Raw genomic sequence first — 24,980 nt, forward strand, 5'->3', positions numbered from 1 at the left:
TTGTATTATTCTCTGGAGCAGCAGAAAACAAGCTTGCTCCCTCTTCAACATGACATCCCTTCAAATATTTAAACAAGGCTATCACGTCACTCTGTAACCTTCTCTTCTCTAGATAACATACCCAGCTCCCTAAGTCTCTCCTCATAGGATGTGGAATCCAGACATTTTATCATTTTGGTCGCCCTCCTCTTGACCTGTTCCAACTTGTCAAGATGTATCATTCTGTCACTAAAACTTTGTTGTTGTTGTTTTAAATGAAAGCACACCTAAATTCTCCAGATAAACAAAATCTTCAGAGGCTGAGTATTCATCTTGCTATACACACTTATTTGTGTACTGCTTTTACAGTGCACTCCTATGCAAAGGTACTCCAGTCCTAAGTCCATTAAAGTCAATGAGCTTAGACTGGTCTCTGCAAGTAGCACGGTTTGTAAGGGAGAAGTTTTTTTACCCTACTTTTCTCTCCAGTGGATGAAAGCAGCTTTCAATATTATTTGCTTTTTTTTTCATTTTATTTGCACATTTTATTTGCCCAAGACTCCTAGCGAACTTCTAGCAAGCTTCTACAGCAGAACAGAACACTTATTTGAATCTCCCTGTCCTGGGTTCCAGTGTTGCATGCTAACCCCCACACCATGCTTATGTTGTGATCTATGTGTCCATGTGCTTTTTTCCCTCCCACCTTTTCCAGCTTGGGAGCCATAGTTTGATATGCTGAGTAATCCACCCTCTCTGTGGCTCAGTTAGCAAAATGTCACAGTCTCCGTAGAGCCTGAATGGCTCAGGGTTCTGGCTTCATTCCCCATAATTAAATTGCAGAACAAAAAACTGCATATATTAAAGTATTAGCAGTGTAATGTTTTCTGTGTGCTAATTAGGATGGGGAAAAGCCATATCAATGCTCCGACACTAAATTAAAAGAGATGTTTTCTGTTTGTTAGAATTTGATCTTATGCGATTCCTGTGCACAGAGAGCGAACAATTGATTTGGAAAAGTGAGGGTTTGCCCTCAGATGATCTGTCAATAGAAAATGCCCTTGTGATATTGCAGGTAAATTCTATTTTTTATTGTCTTCAAAGCATTACCTAGCTAGCATGTCACACTGACTTGCTGGGCCCTATGGGGAGGGGTTATTTTTGTGCTTCACACTTACTGCTAGCCTCTCGGTTTGCCAAGGGCATGTGAAGGAAGAGGTTTCCTTTCACTTTCTCTTAGGTTTAAAACATATCAGAGAAGTTGTCCTTAAGGGGCCATGGTTATGGAATGGGGCTTAAAGGTAAATTGTGTGGCTGTAGATTTTCTGGCCAAAATGTACATGATTTAAACATAACCCTCTTCTTTCCAACAGAGTAAAGTGTGTCCATTTTTGATAGACCCTTCTTCCAGAGCTACAGAGTGGCTGAAGACACACTTGAAAGAATCACGCTTGGAAATTATTAACCAGCAGGTTTGCTTGGAAACTTTCAGATTGTTTTGTGATTTTGGAAAAGGAAACCTGAGTTAGTGGGTTTGTTTTGTTAACAGTCATCTAAAATAAAACTAAAAGCTGAGCTGTAAGCTTATACATGTTTGCTTGGGAGTAAGTCCCAGTAAGCTCAATTGGACTTACTACCTTAGGGAATGTATTTGGGATTGTAGCCTTAATCTCGTCCTACATGTGTATAGTTAGTTTTATTTTCCCTTTTGAAGCCATCTGGGTTGTGTGGCCATGGTCTAGTGTTTTTGCTCCTAATGTTTCACCCCCATCTATGGCTGGCATCTTCAGAGGCATATCATGGTGAGATTTGTTTCTCTCCATTGTCTTTGCAAAGAACAACTTTCTCCCCACTTGTTCCTGAACTGCTGAATTGCTATGCATCTATTTGAATTTTGTTCATGAAGGTCCCATGATATCCAGCAGCCACCTACATCTACTGTATGTTGATAGGATCCCATCCAGTATTCTTCATTGAGGGAATGAGGATGCGGCAATTCAGCTCCAGCCTTTTTCTCTTTCTCACAAGTAGATTCAAAGGCATAGGCAAAATCATAGAGGGAGTCACTCACATCAGTATCACCTTGGCCTGGTTCACACCTTGGCCTGGTTCACACTCACATCAGTATTCACCTTGGCCTGGTTCACACATATATGAGCCTGGCAAGAATTTTCCTAGAATGGAGAACATTTCTCCTTTTACCATGTAAGTAACGTTCGACATGACTTGGATGCTCCATACAAATAGTGAGTGTTTCTTGACAATATTTGGGCAACATGGCACTTCTTAGGTATACTTGGGAGGAGAAATAAAAATTAGAGTCACTGTGTGCCGTTCTGTGGGGGATGCTGAGAAGGGAAGAAGAGTTGCCTGTACGCTTGGGGTTCCCACCCTCATCCGAGAGCCAGCGTGGTGGTGTGGTTAAGAGCAGGTGGATTCTAATCTGGAGAACTGGGTTTGATTCCCCACTCCTCCCCCTGAGTGGCAGAAGCTTGTCTGGTGAATCAGATGTGTTTCCGGAATCCTACATTTCTGCTGGATGACCTTGGGCTAGTCATGGTTCTTCAGAACTCTCTCAGCCCCACGTACCTCACAAGGTGTCTGCTGTGGGGAGAGGAAGGGAAAGGAGCTTGTAAGCCACCCTGAATCTCCTTACAGAAGAGAATGGTGGACTGTAAATCCAAACTCTTCCTTTCCTCCTCCTCCTCCTCATTCTCCTCCTTTCAGCAGCCTTGGGGTGCCACACCAACACAAGCTCTTGTCTTTTCTGTCCTTTACCTTGGATTCTTTTTCCAAGTCCAAAGAAAATTTTGAAATAGAACAATGACGTATTCTCTGTCCTTGGAAGTATTAAACTGTACTTTCAGTTGCTAGACACAAATATCAAAGTATTGCTCATATAGCCTTTTGTATATTTAGCTCTTGAACGCTGAGTCCAAAGTACTGTGTGTTGTCCTTGCCCCAAGGCATGTTGTGGAAGATGTACTTGATCTCTTAGAAAAAATAATTAGTAGAACTCAAGCAGGACATCTAATCTTTTCTCATGTAGTTCTGCAAAGTGACTTCACCAACTTTTCTGTCCGTTTGGGTGAACTCAGAAAAACTTCCTTGTTGCGTTTCATTTTTATAGTAACATAGTGTTGTTAAACTTGAAAAATAATTGGTGCTGAAATCTTCTTTGTACAGGATGCCAACTTCATTAATGCCCTTGAATTGGCGGTGCGATTTGGGAAAACACTCATCATACAGGAAATGGATGGAGTAGAACCTGTGCTTTACCCACTGCTAAGAAAGGAGCTGATTGCACAAGGTAATTGTTCAACTTGAAAAATGGGAGTAATGCAAGGTATTACAGTGCACTGTTTAAAAGTGTTCTGTTGCTCAGGGTGGATAAAAAGAATTTTTTAATTGTGATGTTTCTGCTATATCCAGTTTATTTTCAATAAAAAGCCTGGTTTTAGATAATTTAGATTTTTTACTTTGCCGTTCCTCCCAGGAGCTTAGGGCAATGTACCAAGTCCTTTCCCATCAGCTCATCCTCACGAAACCTGTATGATTTAGGTTAGGCTGAAAGAGAAAGTGCTGAAAGTCACCTTCATGGCCACGTGGGTGTTTGAATTTGACTTTCCTAGGTCTTAGTTGAAGACTAACCAATAAACCACACTGGCTCCTTAAATGTAGCCTACATTTCCAGTTCATTTTGGGGCCTTATGTGATTACAAAAAATGCCCCCAACCTGTGACCCTTCATGCTTTATATATTATCCTACAGTAAAATGGGAGACTTCTGCTTTATTTGTGCCTCTGTGGTTGCATGGGTATGCCTATGTGTGACGGTTTTACTAAAATGACATTGTACCTCAATGTATTCAAGCATCTAATCTAGCATGGTGGAAACTTTCACTTAACAAAACTCTGTCTGCTTCTTTGATGATGGAGCAATATAAAAGGAACTCTGTATTTAAAAATACAGCAAATAGTTAACACTTCCATGTCTTTTTCATCCAGAGGTTTTTAGTTGAATGAGTAGACATCAGAGGATTGATTTGACCTTATAGAAATGTATTTAGGAGCAATTAGAGATCTCAGGTGCTATGCAGCTATAGTATCAGTTCTACACTATAAACCTTAAACCTTTACAATGTTATATGTTGTGTTGTAAGGAAGTATGGTCACACAGTTCTCATTTTTAGAAGAATACTTTCATCTTAGACCGGATATCAGATTAGTGTTTTTTTATTGAAATATTCATGTCCCATTTTCCCATCAACATTCAACAAGCACAAGAGAGTTAATATAACCAGGTTAAAGTATATAATTTCTGAAAGCCAAAACCATGACCCTTTATCAGGCTGTGGCCACAGTCCAGCAAATAACCTGTCCAGTTCCATAGACACAATAGATTTCAGCTTGTTCTTGAACAGTGTTCAAAACTAGTTTATATGCTGTTCTGGCCAGGAAGGGGCGGCTGCTTAAAAAGGAAATCCTTGAGCACTTCTGAAATATATTTCTTGATTATAGCCACTGAGTTAAAAGCTGTTTTTTATGTCGAGAAATAAGAATTCAGAGGAGGGGTATCTGCCTTCCTACATGATGCAATAAGTGCTGTTTTTGTTATTTTGACTTGATACTGAGGGACAAGGCCCAGCAAGTCAGCAGAAGTATTGGGAGCTAGCCTTTGCCTCCAAGAGATGTCTGGGGAAGGAAACAAGCAAAATCTATTTGTGCCTTTCTGTGTCTAAACACATCAAATACTTTAGTGTACATGACTGGGCTTTGGATTACACTCCTAGGAAATTTAACAATCCTGCTGTTGTTTTAGAAATGAAAAATGTTTCAATAGTTGTATCAGTTATTTAATTTACACTTTTATTTAAAGAACGACTGATGTTCAAATGGGAAGCTGGATTTATATCTTCATGTCCCACTGCAATTGCCTTAAAGAGTACTAATTTCTCCAGTATTTGGGTTTTATTTTATTTATTTAGTTTTCCTTCTCATATACTTCCCCTCCCCCAAAGGGCTCTGGGCGGTGAACAACAAGATGAATAAAACAGACCAATGTTGGAGTGAATAAATAAATACAAGTTACAACAAGATAGGCTCCACTTAGTCATAACATTAAAACCCCATTAAACAGCGCCTCATTCAAGACAATCAAAATTATGCAAAAGAATACAAAAGTATTGGCGACCAACTTAAAACTCATAGAAACCCTCCCAGAAAAAGAGAAAGGGGAGCGGAGGGCCCCATAGTTGTTATGGCCCCCGAGTGTACGGGAGAGCAAAAGGAGGGGGCGCATATCAGCGGCTGGTCCCTCCAAAAGCCTGGTGGAACAACTCAGTCTTACAGGCCCTGCGGAACTCACCAAGATCCCGCAGGGCCCGGACAGCTGGTGGTAGAGTGTTCCACCAGGCAGGGGCCAGGGCTGTAAAGGCTCTGGCCCGGGTGGAGGCCAGCCGCATCATCGAGGGGCCGGGGACCACCAGTAAATTGGCCTCTGCCGAGCGCAGAGGCCGTGCAGGGACATAAGATACAAAGGTTAAGGACAATGTGGGCATTGCTGCCAGCCCTGCCATCTTTCTAGCTCACTCAGTTTTCAGTCTTGAAACAACATTCTCCGGAATGGTATAACTGAGGAAATTGGAAAACGTATGCTGTTCAGAAGCTTCATTGCAGGTGGACACTTTCTATGGTGGGCAGTCACAGCGACAGCCAAAGGGTGCTTTGTTCATTTGCTTTTGGTGGTCACTTACAAGTGATGTTTCAATGCCTGTCATGAAAAAATACAATGTATATGTTGTAGTGACGCGATATTTGTACCAATCGTGTTTGGGATGCAACATTTTTACAACATGGAGATGAAATTTATGTAGCAGGAAAATAAAACTAATACACAGCCTTCTCGTGAAACAGTGTGCCAGCTGATTGTTCGTGTTGGGAACTTCACTGATTTTTTTTGGGGGGGGGGGTGTCAAGGAAAGGATGAAGTGCGCTCCCTGTCTCCAGAAGCCCGTCATTGCTTTTTAATTGTGAGAGAACTAACAAAAAAACTTCAAGAAACTTCAGAGCTCTTCAAAAGTTGTTCCTTTGGAGCCAAGAGCAGGCTGGTTTCCTGCCCAAACAGTCACATGAAAGAGATGTGGGGAGACACTTGTCTCTTAGTTCCACTTGTCTCTTCACCTCCATGGAGAGATGACAGGCTTTAGCTGAGCTTTTCAACTTTTACCTCAGGGTTCTTCGTCAAAATGGCATTGTTCAAAAAATGATCCAAGCGTAGAATGAAGCTGGTTCAGAACAATGATCATGAGGAATGTCTTTAAGTCTCTGATATCTGCCTGTCCTGCCATCGTTTTATTCCAAAGGCCAGACATGAAGGAGTGTCGAGTCTTAAGGCTAGCTGTACTATGGGAGAAGTCTGTTGCTTCAGTCCCTATAATTCTGTCTAGACTGACTTCTGATTCTTCTTAGGTGGCCAGATGGGCTACTTTGGAGCCTCTGGTTAAGAAGTCTAAGATGTAGATTAAAAACACCTCTCCGTTCAAACCATTGTCTCCTTAATGCTGAGGCTCATTGCATCCAGAATTGGATCCCCTGGTTCCCCTGGTCCACCAGAGGTCTCCTCTTGGTGTTGATCATCTGTGGAACACTGAGGCTCATCACTGATGTATCCCCAACCTGATTCTCCAGTTGGTCACTTATTTATTTATTTTATTTATTTTTTGAATTTGTAGACTGCCCTATCCCCAAGGGGCTCCTGTTGGAAGTCTCCTGTTGGCTTTCATCACTATCGCCTTCTTGATGTCAAGCTTCTCTGGCCCCATCTTATCCATTTCCTCAATGCTGTCCTTCGAATTTTCCAACTGGACAGAGTCCTTGTCACAATCGAGGTCAGAGTCCAGGAGCCACTTTCCCCTTGCCATCATACATTGCTGTCTCCTGTCCTGGACTAACCCAGAGCTCCTCCATCAACTGAAGAAGAAGATGGGGGGTTTCAGCATTGGGAGGAATATTTTCAGAGGAAGGAAGTACCTGTATGCCTGTATCCCACAATTTTAGTATATGTGCTGCCGAAGCAAGCACCTGTATCCCACAAGCGATCACTCAGTGATACGTCCAGCTTCGGTTGTGTCAGTTGGCTCCCACCACTATGTGGCAAAGGAACCACGCAGTGGCTGACATCTGTACAGATCCCAGGCTTGCCACTGCATGGTTTTGTTACATTGGCTGGCAGGCAGGTCATCTGGTGCTGGATCTGTCCCCACCCTGTGCCAGTGCTCCTGTGACTGTAGTCAATAAAAGCTATGAATAAATGAAAACACTTCTGATTAATCACTTACCTTGGAAGGCCCATGTTAGAGTTGCCATGAGTTGGCTGCTTGACTGTACTTACATCCACACACAACTGACCCATGTCAGTGTACTGTTGCCAGGAAACTTACATGTATTTATTTATTTTCTTCATTAATAACTTTATCTCCCTGATGGAGACCCAAAGAGGCTTGCATCATTCTCTTTTTATCCTGACAGCAACCTTGTGGGGTGGGTCTGCCTGAGAGTATATGACCGGCCCAGGATCACCCAGCAATCTTCCATGATAGAAATGAGACATGAAGATGGGTCTCCCAGATCCAAGTCCAACACTGTAACCACTATACCACACTACCTCCTATTGCACTTCTGAAACAAAGTCTTTGTCAGCAGAAGTACTTTGTAACAGATGAATACCCCTGAGGGCTCAAGTTGTTCAGCTGAAGGAATGTGTTATACCCTGGAGGCTGTTGTTGAGAATTAGAGGTCTGGTCTCTTCCCAAAGGTGTGTGTTTCAGGACTTGGAAGGAAAATGAAAACACCCCCACTTAAAATGGGGGCGATTTTGAAGAATCGTCGGGGCTAAAGGTAGGACTTTCTCTTTGTCTCGGAGGATGGGTGCACCCCTGCCTTTCCTCTTCTGTGAGAATCTCAGACCAGACAGTTGCTTCCAAAGCAGGTTGTTTTAAAAGCTGTGGCTTTTTAATACACAGTTTAATGGTATCGTTCTTATCCTTATCTAAATGACACAATTGTTTTATGTTATCATTAGAATTATAAGTGTTAGCTGCTTTGGGAGTTCTTAGGTGGATAATTTGGCTAAAGGTTATACAAACATTATTAAGTGTGTTCCATTTGTGTTGACGACCCCACAGTGGCTTCAGCTGATGCAGAGAATGGGAGCTCTACACTAGTATTCCACCTCAAGGCATTTAGGGAGCTGCACCATTTTGGGAGTCATAATGACAACATATTCTTGCTGGATTTTTTTTTTCCCCAAAGGAAGTTAAGATGTTGCATTTTCCAAATAGTTTGGTTTTTGGCAATTTTTGCCAGACATTTCACTTTAAATGCTTTCCACTGCATGCAAACATTGTTTTCAAATATTGTCGAAGGCTTTCACAGATCCTCTGAAGATGCCAGCCACAGATGCAGGCGAAACGTCAGGAGAGAATGCTGCTAGGACACGGCCATATAGCCCGGAAACCAGACAGCACCCCATTGTCTTCAAATTCTGTTCTTTGTTTTCTCGCAGGACCGCGATATGCTGTACAAATAGGTGACAAAATAATTGACTACAATGAGGAATTTCGCTTATTTCTGTCGACAAGAAATCCAAATCCTGACATCCCACCTGATGCAGCTTCCATTGTAACAGAAGTTAACTTTACTATAACAAGAAGTGGCTTAAGGGGGCAGGTGAGCATATCCAGCAATATACTCTTCATTTTGATGAAAAGACATTGGGGCTGCACACAATTTGCTGAAGACACTGATTATTTTCTTTGAAATGCCCATTTGGCAGTTTTAATGCTTATAGCCCAAAGACTTGGAGATATCTTAATTTCTTTTAGCATTCTTATCCATCTCCTTTCTGCTAGAGATTTTTAAAGATACTTCCTACTGAGAAAAGATCCCATGTTTAATGTAATGTCGAAGGCTTTCACGGCCGGAATCACTTGGGTGCTGTGTGGTTTCCGGGCTGTTTGGCCGTGTTCTAGCAGCATTCTCTCCTGACGTTTCGCCTGCCAGCCACAGATGCAGGCGAAACATCAGGAGAGAATGCTGCTAGAACACGGCCATACACCCCGGAAACCACACAGCACCCAAGATCCCATGTTTATTAACATTCTCTACCGTGTATTTTTTACATCCGAAAATTCTACTGTGTTGAAAATAACTGTGAAAAAGATACAATTAATGCTAAAAAGCAGAATGTGAAAGTCCTCCTTCACTGGGGCGACAGTCATCCAGGCTGGTTGGGTCACACTTCCTTTGTTTAGGCAGGGATATGCAGATATTTGCTAGGGCTCCTGGACAGAGGGGGCTTAGCCCTGCTGTTCAGGACAGTCGCTGTCACTATAGCTCAGTGGTTCTCAACCTGGGGGTCAGGACCCCTTTGGGGGTCGAATGACCCTTTCACAGGGGTCGCCTAAGACTCTGCTTCAGTGTTCTCCATCTGTAAAATGGATAAATGTTAGGGTTGGGGGTCACCACAACATGAGGAACTGTATTAAAGGGTCACGGCATTAGGAAGGTTGAGAACCACTGCTATAGCTGAAAAGAAAGGAAACTGAAACCCTTTTCACATCATTGTTCCTTCTTCACCTCAGTGGATGAGGATAAATGTTCTAAGACAGGGGTCTGCAACCTGCAGCTCTCCAGATGTTCATGGACTACAAATCCCATCAGCCCCGGCCGGCATGGCCAATTGGCCATTCTGGCAGGGGCTGATGGGTTTGTAGTCCATGAAATTCTGGAGAGCTGCAGGTTGCAGACCCCTGTTCTAAGAAATCAGGTCTTCTCAGACCCTGAAAAAAGGAAAATGAAAGCAAAATCCTTCCACCCAGAGGACTCTGAGCTCGCTATTGATGCCTTACGCTCCTCGGATTCAGCAGGGAGAGGACACCCGGGAGTCACACAAGTGTCCGTCACTCCTTCAGACCCCTTTCAGGGACCACTTCGAGAATATGGGGATGAGCCAGCAGACTCCCTGAGTCGTGGGACAAGCTCTGTGAGCATACATCCATTGCAGTTGCGTCGAGCTCTCTGCCCCTGGGCCCTTTGGGAGCTCCATCGGGAAGCATTCCTACTGTTCAGTTGGGCTCAACAAAATATCTCAAACCTGCAATCAGATTGCGTATGGGGAGTGCCCAACACCATGGCAGATTGACTCAGCTGATCAAGGCTGGCCCTGGGGGAGTGGCCCCTAAAACCAGAAACTTTACAAGCAGTAGCAAAGCATTTCAAAAATCCTGCACTGGGGACCTAATTCAATTGGGGTTTTCCCAAGAGATTGTGGACATGATGCTTTAATCCCACAGACAGTCGAGCAGGAAAATGTATGGTTGTACCTGGATGGCTTTAAGGTCCCAGGCCAGAGAAAAATTAAACTCCAAAAGATATTGTTGACCTTGGTGTAGCTTATATTGACATATTCTCAGTCTGTAAGTTGCTACTGGACTTGAGTGTATCTCTTCTGGAGCAGACCAACACAATTTTCATTCTGAAACTGGCAGATAAAATCACTGGAAATCAGAGACACCCCCCCCCCAATTTCTCAAGCAAAATAGTTTTCTGCTCACACAAAAAGGCCTTTGGATTACAGTGATTGTATTGTTTGCTTAATGGTATTAACAGTAGATAATAATTTTGTTTGTTTGCATGAGTGATTAACGAGGCAATGAATGGAAAATGTTTTTGTTTTAGAAATTCATGCTGCTGATAAACAAAATATACTGATAAACTAAGACATCTGTGTTATGTTTGTACTCAATGCATATTTCAGTATGAATTTTAAAAAGAAAGCTTTAGTGATCTTTCCTTTATTCAATGTTCATAGAAAATTACAAGAGAATGTGATAAAACAAACAATAACTGCTTAGTGAAAATGCTGCTTAGTGCTCAAAATATAGATTTGTACAACACTTATGTTTGCCGCTTCCTTTTTATTAAACCATTGCATTCCATTTAGCTTTTAGCACTGACTATTCAGCATGAGAAACCAGATTTAGAAGAACAGAAGACAAAACTTTTACAGCAGGAAGAAGATAAGAAGATCCAGCTAGCAAAACTTGAAGGAACACTTTTGGAGGTAAAATTAACATGTGCTGGTTTTTCTGCATTAAGACAGGAATACAATATTTTAAAATATTGGGTGCTTGAACACCTTAATAGTGATGGGTTTTAGACAGGGTTACACTAAGAAATCTAGAACTGTATTTTCTTCCTGGCCATCATGGAATACTGTGAAATTCATGCTAATGTAAATACAAAAGTGGGGGTCTCCTGTGTTGCCCTTTATCCATGTATTTAAGTATGTGCAGGCGAGGGAGGGGGGCACACATGGGAATTAGATATATAGATTTTGGCATATTTGTAATGAAATGGTGAATTGCTTATTTTAGCAGAGGACATAGACTTTAAGTGGGATAGGACAGCTGTTGCACTTATGTAGAATAGACTGTAAAGCAGAAATGGACTTGTTTTGTTCCACAAGTATTTAAATGGACTTCTGATGGTGAAATTGTTTCAGGTGAGGCAACTAAACACACAGGGCTATACACTTCCCTGCTTGGAAATATGACAGTGTATAACATTTGTTCAATATTTTGTTTTAGTTAGTTCAGTTAGTTATACTGAGGCCAGCCAAAATACAGCAGTGTTGGCAGACCTTCCTGTCTACCCACACAGAGAACATAAAAAGGGAAGTACTGGAGGAGACGCAGGGCCCCCACTCTAAGGAGAACTAAAACATGCCTTGTAACTATTGCACTTCTGGGGGCAAGTTGTCTCTTCTGAATACATTCATTTTCATCAGGAGGGCATGCGTGGACAGAGGCGTATCTAGGGGAAATGGAGCCTGTGGGGGAAAAATCTGAATTTTCTGCCTCCCCCACTCCGGTGTGCCTGGAGCCGGCAAGCACAGCCCCGGCCAAGTGCCCCCCCCCCCCCCCGGTGATTAGATGGTGTGTGCCCGGGGACATGTGATTCTCCATGTCCCTCTGGCAGATATGCCCCTGCACAGGGAAGGAGCGTCAGGTTTCTTCACAGCAGAAGACTGGTAATATTAGTAATGAGCAGAACTGACGTAGGCGGATTCTGCATGGCCAAAAACAGCAGTGTGAAAACAGTGTGAAAATGGTTTAAAATGGTGTAAAAGGGTTTATGCCGTCTTCACACCACTGTTTTTGGCCCGTGCGGAATCCGCCATAGATCCTTGCTTACCAAACCCCATTGAATGTTCCACCTAAGTGTGGAACAATCTAAGTGTTCATTGAGCAGCTGCAGTTCTGGATACAAGTCTCAGCAGCTCTCATGTTATAGCAAGGCTCTGTATTGGCAGAATATGGAATTATAGGTTGAGCTGTCCCATCACGCATGTACAGCTCTAATAGTGAGGCAAATGGTTTTTAACTAGTTTGCACTGATGCATGACCTAGCCTAGAACAAGAGAGCTGACAGCTTTGCAGCAGAGCAGCTAGATCCATACTGGCCCTTCCAACTGGTGCCACATCGAAGGCTGATCAGGTGGTTGGATCTGAACAGTGAATGAGGCCCATCCTGTCTTCTACCCCAGTTGAAGGGCTGCCTGCAAAGAGCCAAAAGAAACCCAAAGGTTGCAGCGAGTAGTTCTCAGCAGAAGCAACAGTGGGCTCAAGCACTGCCATTAGTAGATGGCATTTTTTATTATTCAGTATAATGTGTTATGGTTTTTATTGATTCTTTTTGCTGTAAACCTCCTCAAATACCTTGATGGACAGCCAGCATGCAAATATTTTAACTGAATGAATGCATCAAACCATTATATGGCCAAGAAGGTTCCAGCAGACTTAGATGCCACCTTGTTTCCCAGGGTTTACTTTGGTAAATGCTCATTCTGTGCAAGCTGTCTCATAATGACCGTTCTCCCCCTCCAGACCCTTGCAACCACTCAGGGAAATATACTTGAAAACAAAGATTTGATTGAATCCCTGAATCAGACGAAAGCGAGTAGCGCTCTCATCCAGGAGTCACTTGTGGAGTTCCACAGGCTTCAGATTTCTCTGGATCAGGTAATCAGGGTTCCTTAAACTTGTATTTTTTGGCTCATACTTGCTAAACGAAATGTAGCATTGCAGCTGCTATTCAGGTCTCTTGCCCCTGAACTAACTTCTACAGTCCTTTTTTTAGCAGGTCTTGTGTGAAGCTATTTGGACTTTTATCACAAATGATTGTACCTGTTGTTTGAGACAGACATAAGGAATGGCCCATGATAACAGATGCTTATTTTAGGCTGCTTTTCAAGAAACATATGCCCCTTCCGCACATGCAAAATAATGTGTTTTCAAACCACTTTCACAACTGTTTGCAAGTGGATTTTGCTATTCCGCACGGCTTCAAAGAGCACTGAAAGCAGTTTGAAAGTGCATTATTCTGCATGTGCGGAATGAGCCATTATATAACCCAGAGTTATGCTTTAATGGATGTTGATGTAGCCAAAATTAATCTTTTTCGGGGGTAGAAGAAGAAGAAGAGTTTGGATTTATATCCCCCCTTTCTCTCCTGCAGGAGACTCAAAGGGGCTGACAATCTCCTTGCCCTTCCCCCCTCACAACAAACACCCTGTGAGGTAGGTGGGGCTGAGAGAGCTCAGAAGAGCTGTGACGAGCCCAAGGTCACCCAGCTGGCGTGTGTGGGAGTGTACAGGCTAATCTGAATTCCCCAGATAAGCCTCCACAGCTCAGGCAGCAGAGCTGGGAATCAAACCCGGTTCCTCCAGATTAGATACATGAGCTCTTAACCTTCCTACGCCACTGCTGGTACAGAGTTAAGCAGTTTCTTTGTTCTTCTGTCAATATCAATAAGACTTCAACATACTTTAGCTTTGATTAGATCCTGACCACGTACAGCACCAAAGTCTCTGTTTTCCCTTCCTGTATTGCAACCTTTGGGTTGTACCCCCACCCAAGGAAAAGGCAAATATTCTTTCTGAAATTTTCATCAGGGGGGTGGGAGAGGAGGGGTTGAACACCACCCTTCTGCAGTTTCTAGGCTTTGTGTGCTTCTGAGGTGGTAGAGAAGTTTGTGTTGTCATTGGGAATACTTGAGCTCCTGGATGTTTTTTCTTCTGCTTCCTTCTACCCCTTTTCTCTTTTTCATTTCTTTTCTCCCTCTATTCTTCAGAATTTCTTTTCCATTTGTTGGGGACTGTAGGCCATCTAGTGAGAGGATCTCTCAAAACATTTCGGTGTACTTCTGGCATCAAAAGGCAGTTTAATGCGTAAGATTATTCTGGCATTGAAGAATGTATCAATATGCCAGACATCAAATTAAATTGACATGTGTGGTAGATACTGCAGTTATTTTATCACCTCTATATTTCCACTAACATTCCCAGTAAATATTTCACTCTCATGAAGAGTCATTACATGTAGAAATTTACACATCAACCAAATGAAATGACGTTGCATTTGGATTAACCACCCGTTTTCCTATTTCCTGAGTGATTAATTTAAAAAAAAAACATGGATCAAACTCCAGAGAGAATGATTCAAGACGTAGCCAAGGAAACCAGCATGCCAAATTACAGATGGCTTTGGGGGATATTGAGAACTATTAAATGATTTGTCATAATCAGACAAACGTTGCAATTAACATTGTTCCTGCTCACTCCGCCAATAGAGCACTTTCAGGTTGATTTTCAACTCCTACCCCTTTTCCTGTCAATAGCTAAGCAGTTGTAAAGATTTTTGAAAAAAAAATTGCCATAAAATATTATCAAATGTTATTTACAGAGCTGTGTTGTACGACTGCTGCCCAACCTGAATGTCTGTTTTTTTTCTAGTTGAAGTTGTTTTTTTTTTCTGTGACCGCTGGGTGGCAGTAGTATTCTAACACTGAGTCTTTTTATTCCCAGGAAAGGGATGCCTATCTCCCTCTGGCTGAAAGCGCCAGCAAGATGTACTTTATTATCTCTGACTTGTCCAAAATTAATAACATGTACCGCTTTAGCTTGGCTTGTTTCCTAAGACTTTTTCAAAGGGCTCTGCAGAGTGAACTGGTATGTACTATACTGAAGCAGAGGATGTTTATTTCTAGTCTGTATGCTATGCTTTTTTAAAGAAAATAGTTAATTCCCTGTAGTCCTAAGAACAAGGAGACAAACAGCCCGATCCAGAGCTGTTGGCCGGGCGGGGATGGTGCTGCTCCAGTGCCGCCTCACCCTCTACAGAGGACTTTACTGCAGTGTGGGAAGCCTTAATTTTCTTTTTTAAGATGAAAATCTCCCATAGTAGGGAATAGAGATTCACCACAAAAATCGTGGCGTACCTCCGCCAGCATCAGAGGACCACCAGGCTCTGGAGGCTGACTAAGGTCGGCTCCACCCCTTGGCCTGCCCCCAGCCATGCTAGCGCAGCATTTTGCATTGGTGGGCCTGGGCGACGGAGCCAGCTGTTGTGTTGGGGATCGCGGAGTCGCATGAAGTTGCCCCTCCACTGGCACATTTGCAGCTCTGCCGGTGCAGGGGTGCTCCAGCTCCAAACGGGGATTTGCCCCTGCCCTCTGGATGGGGCTGCCCAACACTAAATAAATGAAAAACAGGATTGGAGTGGGGGAGGGGAGGGGTTTTGATAGAACAAAATATCTGGGAACTCTGCATGTAAGAACATAACATTAACAGTGACAGCCTAGCTTGCTCTGTACTGTTACTGTATTCAGAAAGGGGGAAAGCCAAAATAGACAACTAGAATCTTGCACAAAAGTCGTAAATAAAAGGCTATCACGCTAGTAGAAGTATCTTGGCTAAAAAGTATCGCATATTGTAAAAAGCAAGTTTAAATATTGATATTATTTATGTAAGTACAGGTTTATCGGGAATTAGCCAGTTTGTAAATTAAGCACATTAATTTTGCATTCATCGGAAAACTTTGTATTAATGGATTAAAGATTTTGTCCCAGGAGGGTCATCCCTAAAAAAAAAAGGAAGAAAGAAAGAAAGAAAGAGGGAAAGAGGGAAAGAAAAGAAGCCAGTCCTAAGTTTCTGATATTAGGACTAATTCAAAGTATTAGTCCTACTGGAAAGAAGTAAATGACAACTACAGCTGCAGGACACAATTCTGTATTCTTTTTTGTGGACATGCTTTACATTTACACAGCAAATGATTAGAATGTGGAGGATGTAGTGATGCCCATGGGCGCAGTCATCTTTAAGGGGGGGGGGGGCGGTTAGACAGATACATAGAGAATAGGTCTATCAGTGGTTAGTAGTCCTGGTGACAGAAGGAAACCTCCATGTTCAGATTCAGTAAACGTCTGAATTCCAGTGCCGGGAGGCAACATGAGGGGCAACCTTGACTCCCATGCCTTTTCAAGGCCATTTGTGGCAGATTGGCTGTGTTGGCTTCAAGAGGTTCAGAACTGTCAGAAGGAAAAACATATTTACACAGCAAGTGATAAAATGCGGAATTTGGGGCCAGAGAATGTAGTTATGGCCACAGATATAGTAAGCTTTAAAAGAGGATTAGATGGAGGAGAGGTCTGTCAGTAGTTACTGGCCATGGTGACTAAAGAGAACCTCCCTGTTCAAAGACAGTCAGCCTCTGAATACCAGCAGCAGGAAGCAACCGCAGGAGAAGGCCTCAGCTTCTATGCTATGTTGTTGGACCTCCAGAGGAAATGGTTGACCACTGTGTGAGACAGGATGCTGGATCAATGGACCACTGGTTTGATCTGGAAATAAAGTAATAACTTATAAGATATTGTCATGTGCTTTTCATGTAGCAGCACTTGCAATGAATTGTGTGTGTTAAGTCCTGTCAAGTTTCAGCTCCATTATGGCAACCCAATAGGGTTTTCAAGGCTAACAGAGGTGTTTTGTCATGGCCTTCTTCTACTTAGCAACCCTGGTATTCCTTGGTGGTCTCCCAGCCAAGTATTAGCCAGGACCTATCATGCGAAGCTTCTGAGGTCTATGTATTGTCGAAGGCTTTCACAGCCGGAATCACTTGGGTGCTGTGTGGTTTCCGGGCTGTATGGCTGTGTTCTAGCAGCATTCTCTCCTGACGTTTCGCCTGCATCTGTGGCTGGCATCTTCAGATCCTCTGAAGATGCCAGCCACAGATGCAGGCGAAACGTCAGGAGAGAATGCTGCTAGAACACGGCCATACAGCCCGGAAACCACACAGCACCCTTCTGAGGTCTGATGAAATCAGGCTAGTCTGGGTTATCAATGAGTTACAAAAATAAAAATATATAATAAAACAATGAATCACAAAATCAAATAAACAAACTGTCACCAAAGAAATCACTGACAAGTGGCTGTTGAATGTAGCAGTGTCTAATGTGTAAAGGAAGTGAAAAGAAAACCCATCAAGTGATCAACTAGAGAGGGCTGTAAAGTTAGTGACCCCTGCGTTTTTTTGTGTCACCTCTTGTCTGCCCTTAGATTGATGCTCTGAGGTCTAATATTCTACTTCTTCTCTGAAGTTAGTTACAGAGAGTCTTCCTAGCTAGCAAGATAGCAGCATGCTATCTTTCCCATCCTAAATGTGGTTCCTAATAAGCATTTACCCTTAGCCTTTCCTCTGTGTGGTAAACTCCAACAGAGGCATCAGGGATAATCCATTTCTTTGCCAGCTTCCTTGAATCTGCCTCAGATGTTCTAGGACTTTGATAAAGGCAAAAGCAGAAAGTTAATTTTACAGAAAGTCTCACCCCTTAAATTTAGGAAAAAATTAAGACCTGATCTGTTTCTACAAGTGGTGGAGTGATAAAGTTCAAATTTCATTCCTGTTGGCAACTCCCAGGAGGTATCCAGCAGGGCAGCAAATAGCATTTAGAACAAGATTGCTGAAACAGCAGGAGAGGTGTCCTTCCATGAAGCGGGAGCTAGAGAAAGATACCTCAGAGTTGATCAGAAATAGGTATTTCCAGCTTCCAGGTAGCAGCAGAGATTTTGCTTTTTTCAAACTAGCCTTGCAGTGCCCACCTACTGTACAAAAATAATAATAAAAGCTCAGGTTTGTGGTAGCACAAAATCTTGCCCCTCTGACTTGTGCCAGGGTTTATTCTTCAGGGGTAGGACTAATGGCAAAGATGATCTCCTTCCTCTGTGTGTTGCTTCATCCTCTGCATTTTTGTTCAGGCCTGTGATTGTGGGAAGTCCTAAAACGGAAGGTGAGCAATGGATCCCCAGATTCCACAGGTTGCTACCCTCCAAAATTTCTCTTCTGTGTCTCCACAGGAGGTGCTGACTCCTCCTTGTCTCTATATGTGCTGGTACCTACAGGAGTCTCTACCATCCCATCCAATTTTAGCTCTGGAAACTGGCAAGTCCTGGCAAGGCTCAAATTCTAAGGGGTCTTCAAACTATGACCCTCCAGATGTTCATGGACTACAATTCCCATCAGCCCCTGCCAGCATGGCCAAGTGGCAGGGCTGATGGGAATTGTAGTTCATGAACATCTGGGATGCCATAGTTTGAAGACCCCTGCAATAGACTATAAAAGCATAGCTTTATATATGGTTGCATGCTTTAACAAAGAAAGCAAGCACTGGGTCCGATGAGCTATTTCTTCTGGGTTTAGAAAAGGAGCCCAGTATAGGGGCAAACATTTCCAAATTATTTTGATGACCTGTTTGGATTGATGAAATGTTTGCTTGTTGTGTAGAAGAAGAACATGCCCTCAAGTCGTAACAGGCTCACAGTGACTCCATCCATGTGATTTTACAGGCCAAGAGGCAAGCAGAGGTGATTTGCAGCTGCCTTCTTCTTGTGTAGCAACCTCAGCCTTCTTTTGAGCCTGCCAAGTACAGACCATGGCCTTCCCTGCTTACCTTCCAAGTTCTCATGCGCTTTGTTTAAACTTGGATATTTGGGTTGCTGTTGATTGTATGAATAACCTATTTTGGGGGGGGGGCGGGGGGGATGTAGAAATATGCATCCAGACTCATGCAAAGTTCTCTAGACTTCACTAAGATTACAGCTGGGTCACTTTTTTAAAAAGAGATTCTCAGTGTGAGACTTCCAAGGAATACCAGAGTCATGACGCAGAGGCTGGCAACAGCAAACCACCTCTGAGCATCTCTGGCCTCGAAAACCCTACAAGGTCACCATAAGTCAGATGTGACTTGGCAGGCAAAAAAAAAATGCATGTTTATATCTGAACCATTACTTGCAGGACTTGGGAAATACCGAAGAAAGAATCAAGTCTCTTATCAGCTCCTTAAAACACATGGTGTACGAATATGTCTGTCGCTGCTTATTTAAGGTAATTTTTTTGGGTTTTTTCCCTTTGACTTAACAGTGCTGAGTGCAGAATTGTATCCCCAGAGCAGTCGTAGTTGGGCACACTTGAATGTATGGATCACTGGATAGACAATAATGGCCATTTTTGCTTATTTGTTAGTAAGAGGCATTTGCCTTTTACCCACGAGAGCTTTGCACAGCAGCTTTTTGTCTTGTTTGGCAGAACAAATGAGTTTCCTGTTCCGTGAACAGTCTCTCTGCTCATCTCAGCATCATGGGCTTATTACAGCAGTGGGGCTACATTAACTTCAGCAGTATCAGTGACTGGAATAAGAAGGAAAGGAAGGTTGTGCAGAGCATGTAATACTCTCAGGGTTCCTTTGCTGATTTCCGATCAAGACATCTTTCTTATGTATACAGCCGTTAGCTCATAAAATCATCAGCCTCTGCACCATTTGGGTTCTGGCATCCTAAGATAATAGTGTGCACAGAGTCTCCTGTCAGCTCCTTGGAGATATTGCAACCTATCTTTTCTTTCTCAGTTCTTCATCAGTATTAGAATGCATGAATCTGACTTGCCCTAACTGGAGAGAAGAGTAGGCATGACAGACATGGCAAATGAGAAATGTGTGAATGTGTCCCCCATTATTATTATTTTTAAAAAACTTCTAATGTGAGCTGCAGAGGGTTTGAGTTAAAAATCATGGTGAAGGCGAAGGGTTTTTTTTCTTTCAAAACTCATTCTCTCGTAGCATTTTCACAATCTGAATTTCCACCTCCCCAGGCTATTAATTGAGATGATGTTTGCAGATACCATACGATAGTTGTGGAGTGTCCACCCATGGACTTCCTATCAAATCTAATTTGGCCATACGGACCTTAGGTGGAGGGAAGCTGGATGCCTTTCCTCTTCTGGTTGATTGAGGCAGGAGTGGATTCCGTCTCTGTGCCTAATCCCTTGATATACGCACGCTCCTCAATGCTGAAAAACTCACTCACCATTGTACAGTATGCTGTATCCCTGGCTCTGTACTGAAGAATGATAACAAGCATACAGGTTTGTAGGCACATGAATTTGCAGACTTCAATAAAACCGTCCGTTAGGTTCACAAGAACTTGCTCTGATGGTTGCCCCAGTTCTAATTTCAAGCATGAGAGGTTCAAACACAACAGATTCAAGCACAACACTTCTAAGAACTGGTGCCTCATTAACAGAAAAACTACCCCAGTGAATGAGCAAGATGTTGTTGTTCTTAAAATTAAAGGACTAGGCACCATGGCTAGTCCTTAAGGTAAACTTAATCTCAGAAACTTTAGCTCCCAGCTTACCATTTCACTTATCTGCCTAAGTATGAACTGAAGAGTTTACTTTCAGCTGGGCTGTTTCTTACAAGGATCCAACTGATTTCCAGCTGGTTGAAGGGAACTATATAGGTTTGTCCAGGGATGGGGCTGCCTCCCAGCACCCAACAGCCTGCTCTACTCCTCTCCTTGTCACAGACGCCCACCCAGGGACCCTGGAGCACCTCACAACCGGCAGCCCTGCCCTTGGAGTTACTAGCAGGAGCAGGGACCTCCAGGAAGCCAGATGCCTAGAGAAATGTCAGGAGGGCCTGAGTAGCAACAGCAAGGCTTTGTTCCTTGTTCCTACACATGAAGCCCTCTGGGTGACCTGGGCTAGTCAGGATTCTGTCTGAACTGCTTCAGACTCAACTACCTCACAAGGTGTGTCTGTTGTGGGGAGAGGAATGGAAAATGTAAGCCACTTTGAGACTCTGTACAGGAGAGCAAGGCTGAGTGTAAATCCAAACTCTTCCTCTTCACACAGTGAACCTTTTGAGTTATATTATAAGATCCAGTAACACTTATATATTAAGTATAGTAAAATACAATAATGCACTTCTGTGAGACAGTTAGAAAGGTACAATAAGTTGACCTTCCATAACTAATCATTGTGCTTGGGAATTTGATGCTATCTGCTCATGTGAACCTTCCTCCTTGCTCCTTTGCTAGAACTGAAGAAATATTTCCTGCCATCCAAAGTTGTAAAACGTTTTTCCAGTCCCATTAAGGACGGAATAATAATACCTCTGTTTAAGAAACAATTAACTGTACAGTGCTGACTTCCATCTTGTATGCTTCATCCTCTGATAGCATATTTGTTGAGCTCATTAATCCTTAATCGATCTTCAGCTATTGGGAACCTTTCAATCCTGGCCTTGCTTTGTATGAGATATCTTGGCCCTACTCAAATTAAATCTATTCACTGGTAAAAGTGACGCTTTGGAACCCGGGGTGTGCTGGACGACTGATATTTCTCTGCTATGCTTCTGCACAGCTGCAAGGCAACATAGCCTTTTGGAGAGCAGGCAGAAAGTAGGGTATTGTGCTATTAGTATGCAAGACACAATCGCCTGAAAAAGGAGTGAGCTGGCACTGAAAAATGATTGACCTGTTTTGCAACAGCCCATTGAGCTCCTTGAATATTTTTCAAGTACACTAGCCAATCAGTCAATTTGGAAAAGAGGGAAGTGGTTATTTCTACCTGGATTAAAATAATCCTGTATAGTATTTAGATGGTCTATGTTCAAATGCAGTGAAGCCAGCATACATGCTAAAGCTGTGTTCACATCCAGAAGATCGATCCCTCGCCCCCCTGCCCCAGAAATCTCAGCTTCATGTATAGAAAACAATATAACTGAAATTGCCTAAATGTCTAAAACCAGACATATATTTCTGTATTTCACTGGAGAGACTGATTGGAGGTTTATCTAGCAGATTAGCAAAGAGACTGACTGGGCTACAAAAATTTTGGTCCCTAGTTTAAATCTAGTGTGACTTTCTTAGATGGCTGCGTGGAAGTATTGTACTGCATTACTGGGAATACAATAATATAAGAGATGAGCACTGCACTCTTAAGTGATATGTAAATGATATATATTATTGTGTAGAATTATGTAACAGCTTGTTCTTGCTACAGATGAATTAGCCTTATACTTTTTTTAACTTCCAGGTATTTTAATTTGTATTCAAGCCTCTTTTTTTTAATATTCTCTGCTTGCGTGTCAAGAGAGAAGAACCGTTCAGTAACTTGGCAACTGAACAGAACTTTTTTTGTTAAATCGTTAAAACTTGATTGTCTTAACCATTCTCTAGCTAGAAAGTATCTCACTTCCCCCCCAAAAGGAGAAATGAGACAGAAGGAAGAGTGGCTAAAAATGTCTATTGTGAAAATAAATACATCTTCACGTAAAATGCAAAAGAGGTGGCACCACCAGTGCCCGATTTAGATGAAGAGAGGCCAAAGTTATTCCACTTGTGAGGCCCCTCCCAGGACCATGCTAATGCTTAGTTATCGGCTTAAGACAGCATTATTCTGAATTGGAGCACTGGGAAAATTAGAGGCTACAGTGCGTTATGTCAGCATGTGTCAGAAAGGCCTATGACTGTGTCAAAATATTACACGCCTTGGCTGGATGTCCCCTAGATTTTGAGGTCCTAGACTTCAGCCTGCCAAGCCTATAGGTCAATCTAGCACTGGCACCAGTCAAATAGAAGTGGGGAAAGAGGTCCAAGGGTGAAATCCCTGGCAGAAAAAGATAACCCCTCTCACAGTAGAAATTCAGAGGGGGGAAGGCATAGAGAGCCTTTGTCAACTATTTTTAACAGTTGAGCAGATTCGCCCCCACACACATGCAGACATGCTTTCAGATCCCTCCTCCCCCCCCCCCCCCCCCGGAACAGAAGACGAATGGAAGGTTAAAGATCTAATTTTGAAATATCAAAATGAATTATTGCCATTTGCTTTTGTTGTGATGGTGCTCTACATCACCCGCCCTGGTGCATCTGACCCTTTGTTTCAGCTGGGCTCTGTGGGTGATTTTAAAATGCTGCTGGTTAACTCTGAAAGCGAATTCATTGAAAAACTATAAATTAGTAGTTAGGGATTTATGTAGTTGCTTGGTGCAGAAATGAGCTAGTTCAATTACCCTTTCACTTCAACTGATATATGACTGAAATGTAACCTGCCTGCTGCACGGACGTCTCAGCCATCCTGTTGTAAAAAGATTTCTGAGCTAAAGTGTAAGCCTTTGCGAATCTCTTCTGCATTATTTAGATTTTGTTTTTAGAAAATCATGGCATGCTATGTTTAAAAATACAGCAGCGGTTACAGGCAGAACAGAACAGAGGAGCATAATCTTCAGGGCTGACGTATCATTTGTTGAAAGGAATGGTATGAAATAGCACACGGTAAGGGACAAATCCTGGTAACCACACAGCAAGCTTACAGGTGGAGTTGGCGCAACTTTTAATCAGTGTAAAAGCTGATGGGCACAAGAACAGAAAGGAGCTCATGATCGTCAATCCTCTTTCTTATTCATGACTAGGAGGCTGGCGCTGTTGAAGCTGCTTGGATACCCAATGAATTTGTGGCTGAAATGAGATTTAAATTGGAGATTTCCTGGCTCCTTGGCCACTGCATTTTAAACAATGTGTTTCTTTACACCAGAATTAGCTGCAGCAGGATAAACAAAAATGATTCCTGCTACTGCATCCAGCACTCAATCTGATTCCTGGCACATAGTACAGAACCCCTTGTATTTTTGGCATTTCCAGTTCTCTCTGGCATTTTACAGCGATGGAATAAAACTGTGCTATCAGTAAAAATTCTCATTCTCCCTTGCCCCTAGCTATATGCAGTCACACCCTATACTGGAAATATGTAATACATTTTCATATTGTAGTCCAACAATGAGGTCTACATGCTATGTGACTTTTGGGCCATCCTAACTTTGTTCTGTGTAGGTTTGGAACCAGCAGAACTGGTTCACTTCTAAGCATATATGCCCGTGGTGACGAACCTTTGGCACTCCAGATGTTATGGATTACAATTCCCATCAGCCCCTGCCAGCATGGCCAATTGTAGGGGCTGATGGGAATTGTAGTTCATAACATCTGGAGTGCCAAAGGTTCGCCACCACTGATATATGCAGTACTATTCCCAGCAGAACTACACCTTTCTGAGTCCAGTGAAATCGATGAGCATAGAAGTGTGTGTCTTTGCTTAGGATGGTACTATTGGAGACTTAATTTCCTTAGATGAAGAAAGGTAAGTTTATAGTATCAGCAGTCCAAAAATAAAGAATGCATTCGAGTGGAGAGTAGTGGAGCAAGAATGTTGCGAAAGGAGAAACTTTATTGTGTCTTACAGAACTGAGATATTCCATGTTAGGAAGTTCCATAGAAGAGATGCGCTGTGAGGGTATCTGATCAGTTCCTTGGAAGCCCTGGGTACAATTCTGTCAGTCCTCTTTTCAGTAGCTGAAAATGATTTAATTGAGTGAGAATTCCTAAGGAGGTTATGGAATAGGATAGTATTAATTTGTTTGCTTTTCTGTCATTGCAGGCTGATCAACTCATGTTCGCATTACATTTTGTGAAAGGAATGCATCCTGAACTGTTTCAAGATAATGTAAGTGGCTTAGAAGAGGTTCAGCAATGGTGGATAGCCATTTGCATTTTAAGCTACTGTTTAGGATTCCTCCCAGGATAGTATGAAGACTTTTGGTAGCTGACAGTTGTGGGTTTTCCTGGCTGTGTGGTGATAGTCTGGTAGTTTGTGCTCCTAACGTTTCATCTGCACCTGTCGCTGACATCTTCAGAGGCATATCATGCTTAGATGTGATACTCTTTGTACTCACGAAGAATCAAAAGGAATGCAGTGTAAAGAATAATATAAAAAT

At 42.6% G+C, this 24,980-nt stretch overlaps 1 protein-coding gene across 1 annotated transcript in view; it reads left to right on the plus strand.

Moving 5' to 3' along the window:
- Window positions 1–24,980, plus strand: part of DYNC2H1 (dynein cytoplasmic 2 heavy chain 1) — a 182,940-nt gene that overhangs the window by 88,541 nt on the left and 69,419 nt on the right. The window contains 9 exon segments of the mRNA XM_048493723.1: window positions 942–1,051; window positions 1,350–1,448; window positions 3,163–3,286; window positions 8,542–8,705; window positions 10,981–11,100; window positions 12,926–13,060; window positions 14,905–15,048; window positions 19,169–19,258; window positions 24,644–24,709. Coding sequence (XP_048349680.1) covers window positions 942–1,051; window positions 1,350–1,448; window positions 3,163–3,286; window positions 8,542–8,705; window positions 10,981–11,100; window positions 12,926–13,060; window positions 14,905–15,048; window positions 19,169–19,258; window positions 24,644–24,709 — 1,052 coding nt within the window.

This window comes from Sphaerodactylus townsendi, linkage group LG04 (assembly GCF_021028975.2).
Source record: "Sphaerodactylus townsendi isolate TG3544 linkage group LG04, MPM_Stown_v2.3, whole genome shotgun sequence".
NCBI lineage: Eukaryota > Metazoa > Chordata > Lepidosauria > Squamata > Sphaerodactylidae > Sphaerodactylus > Sphaerodactylus townsendi.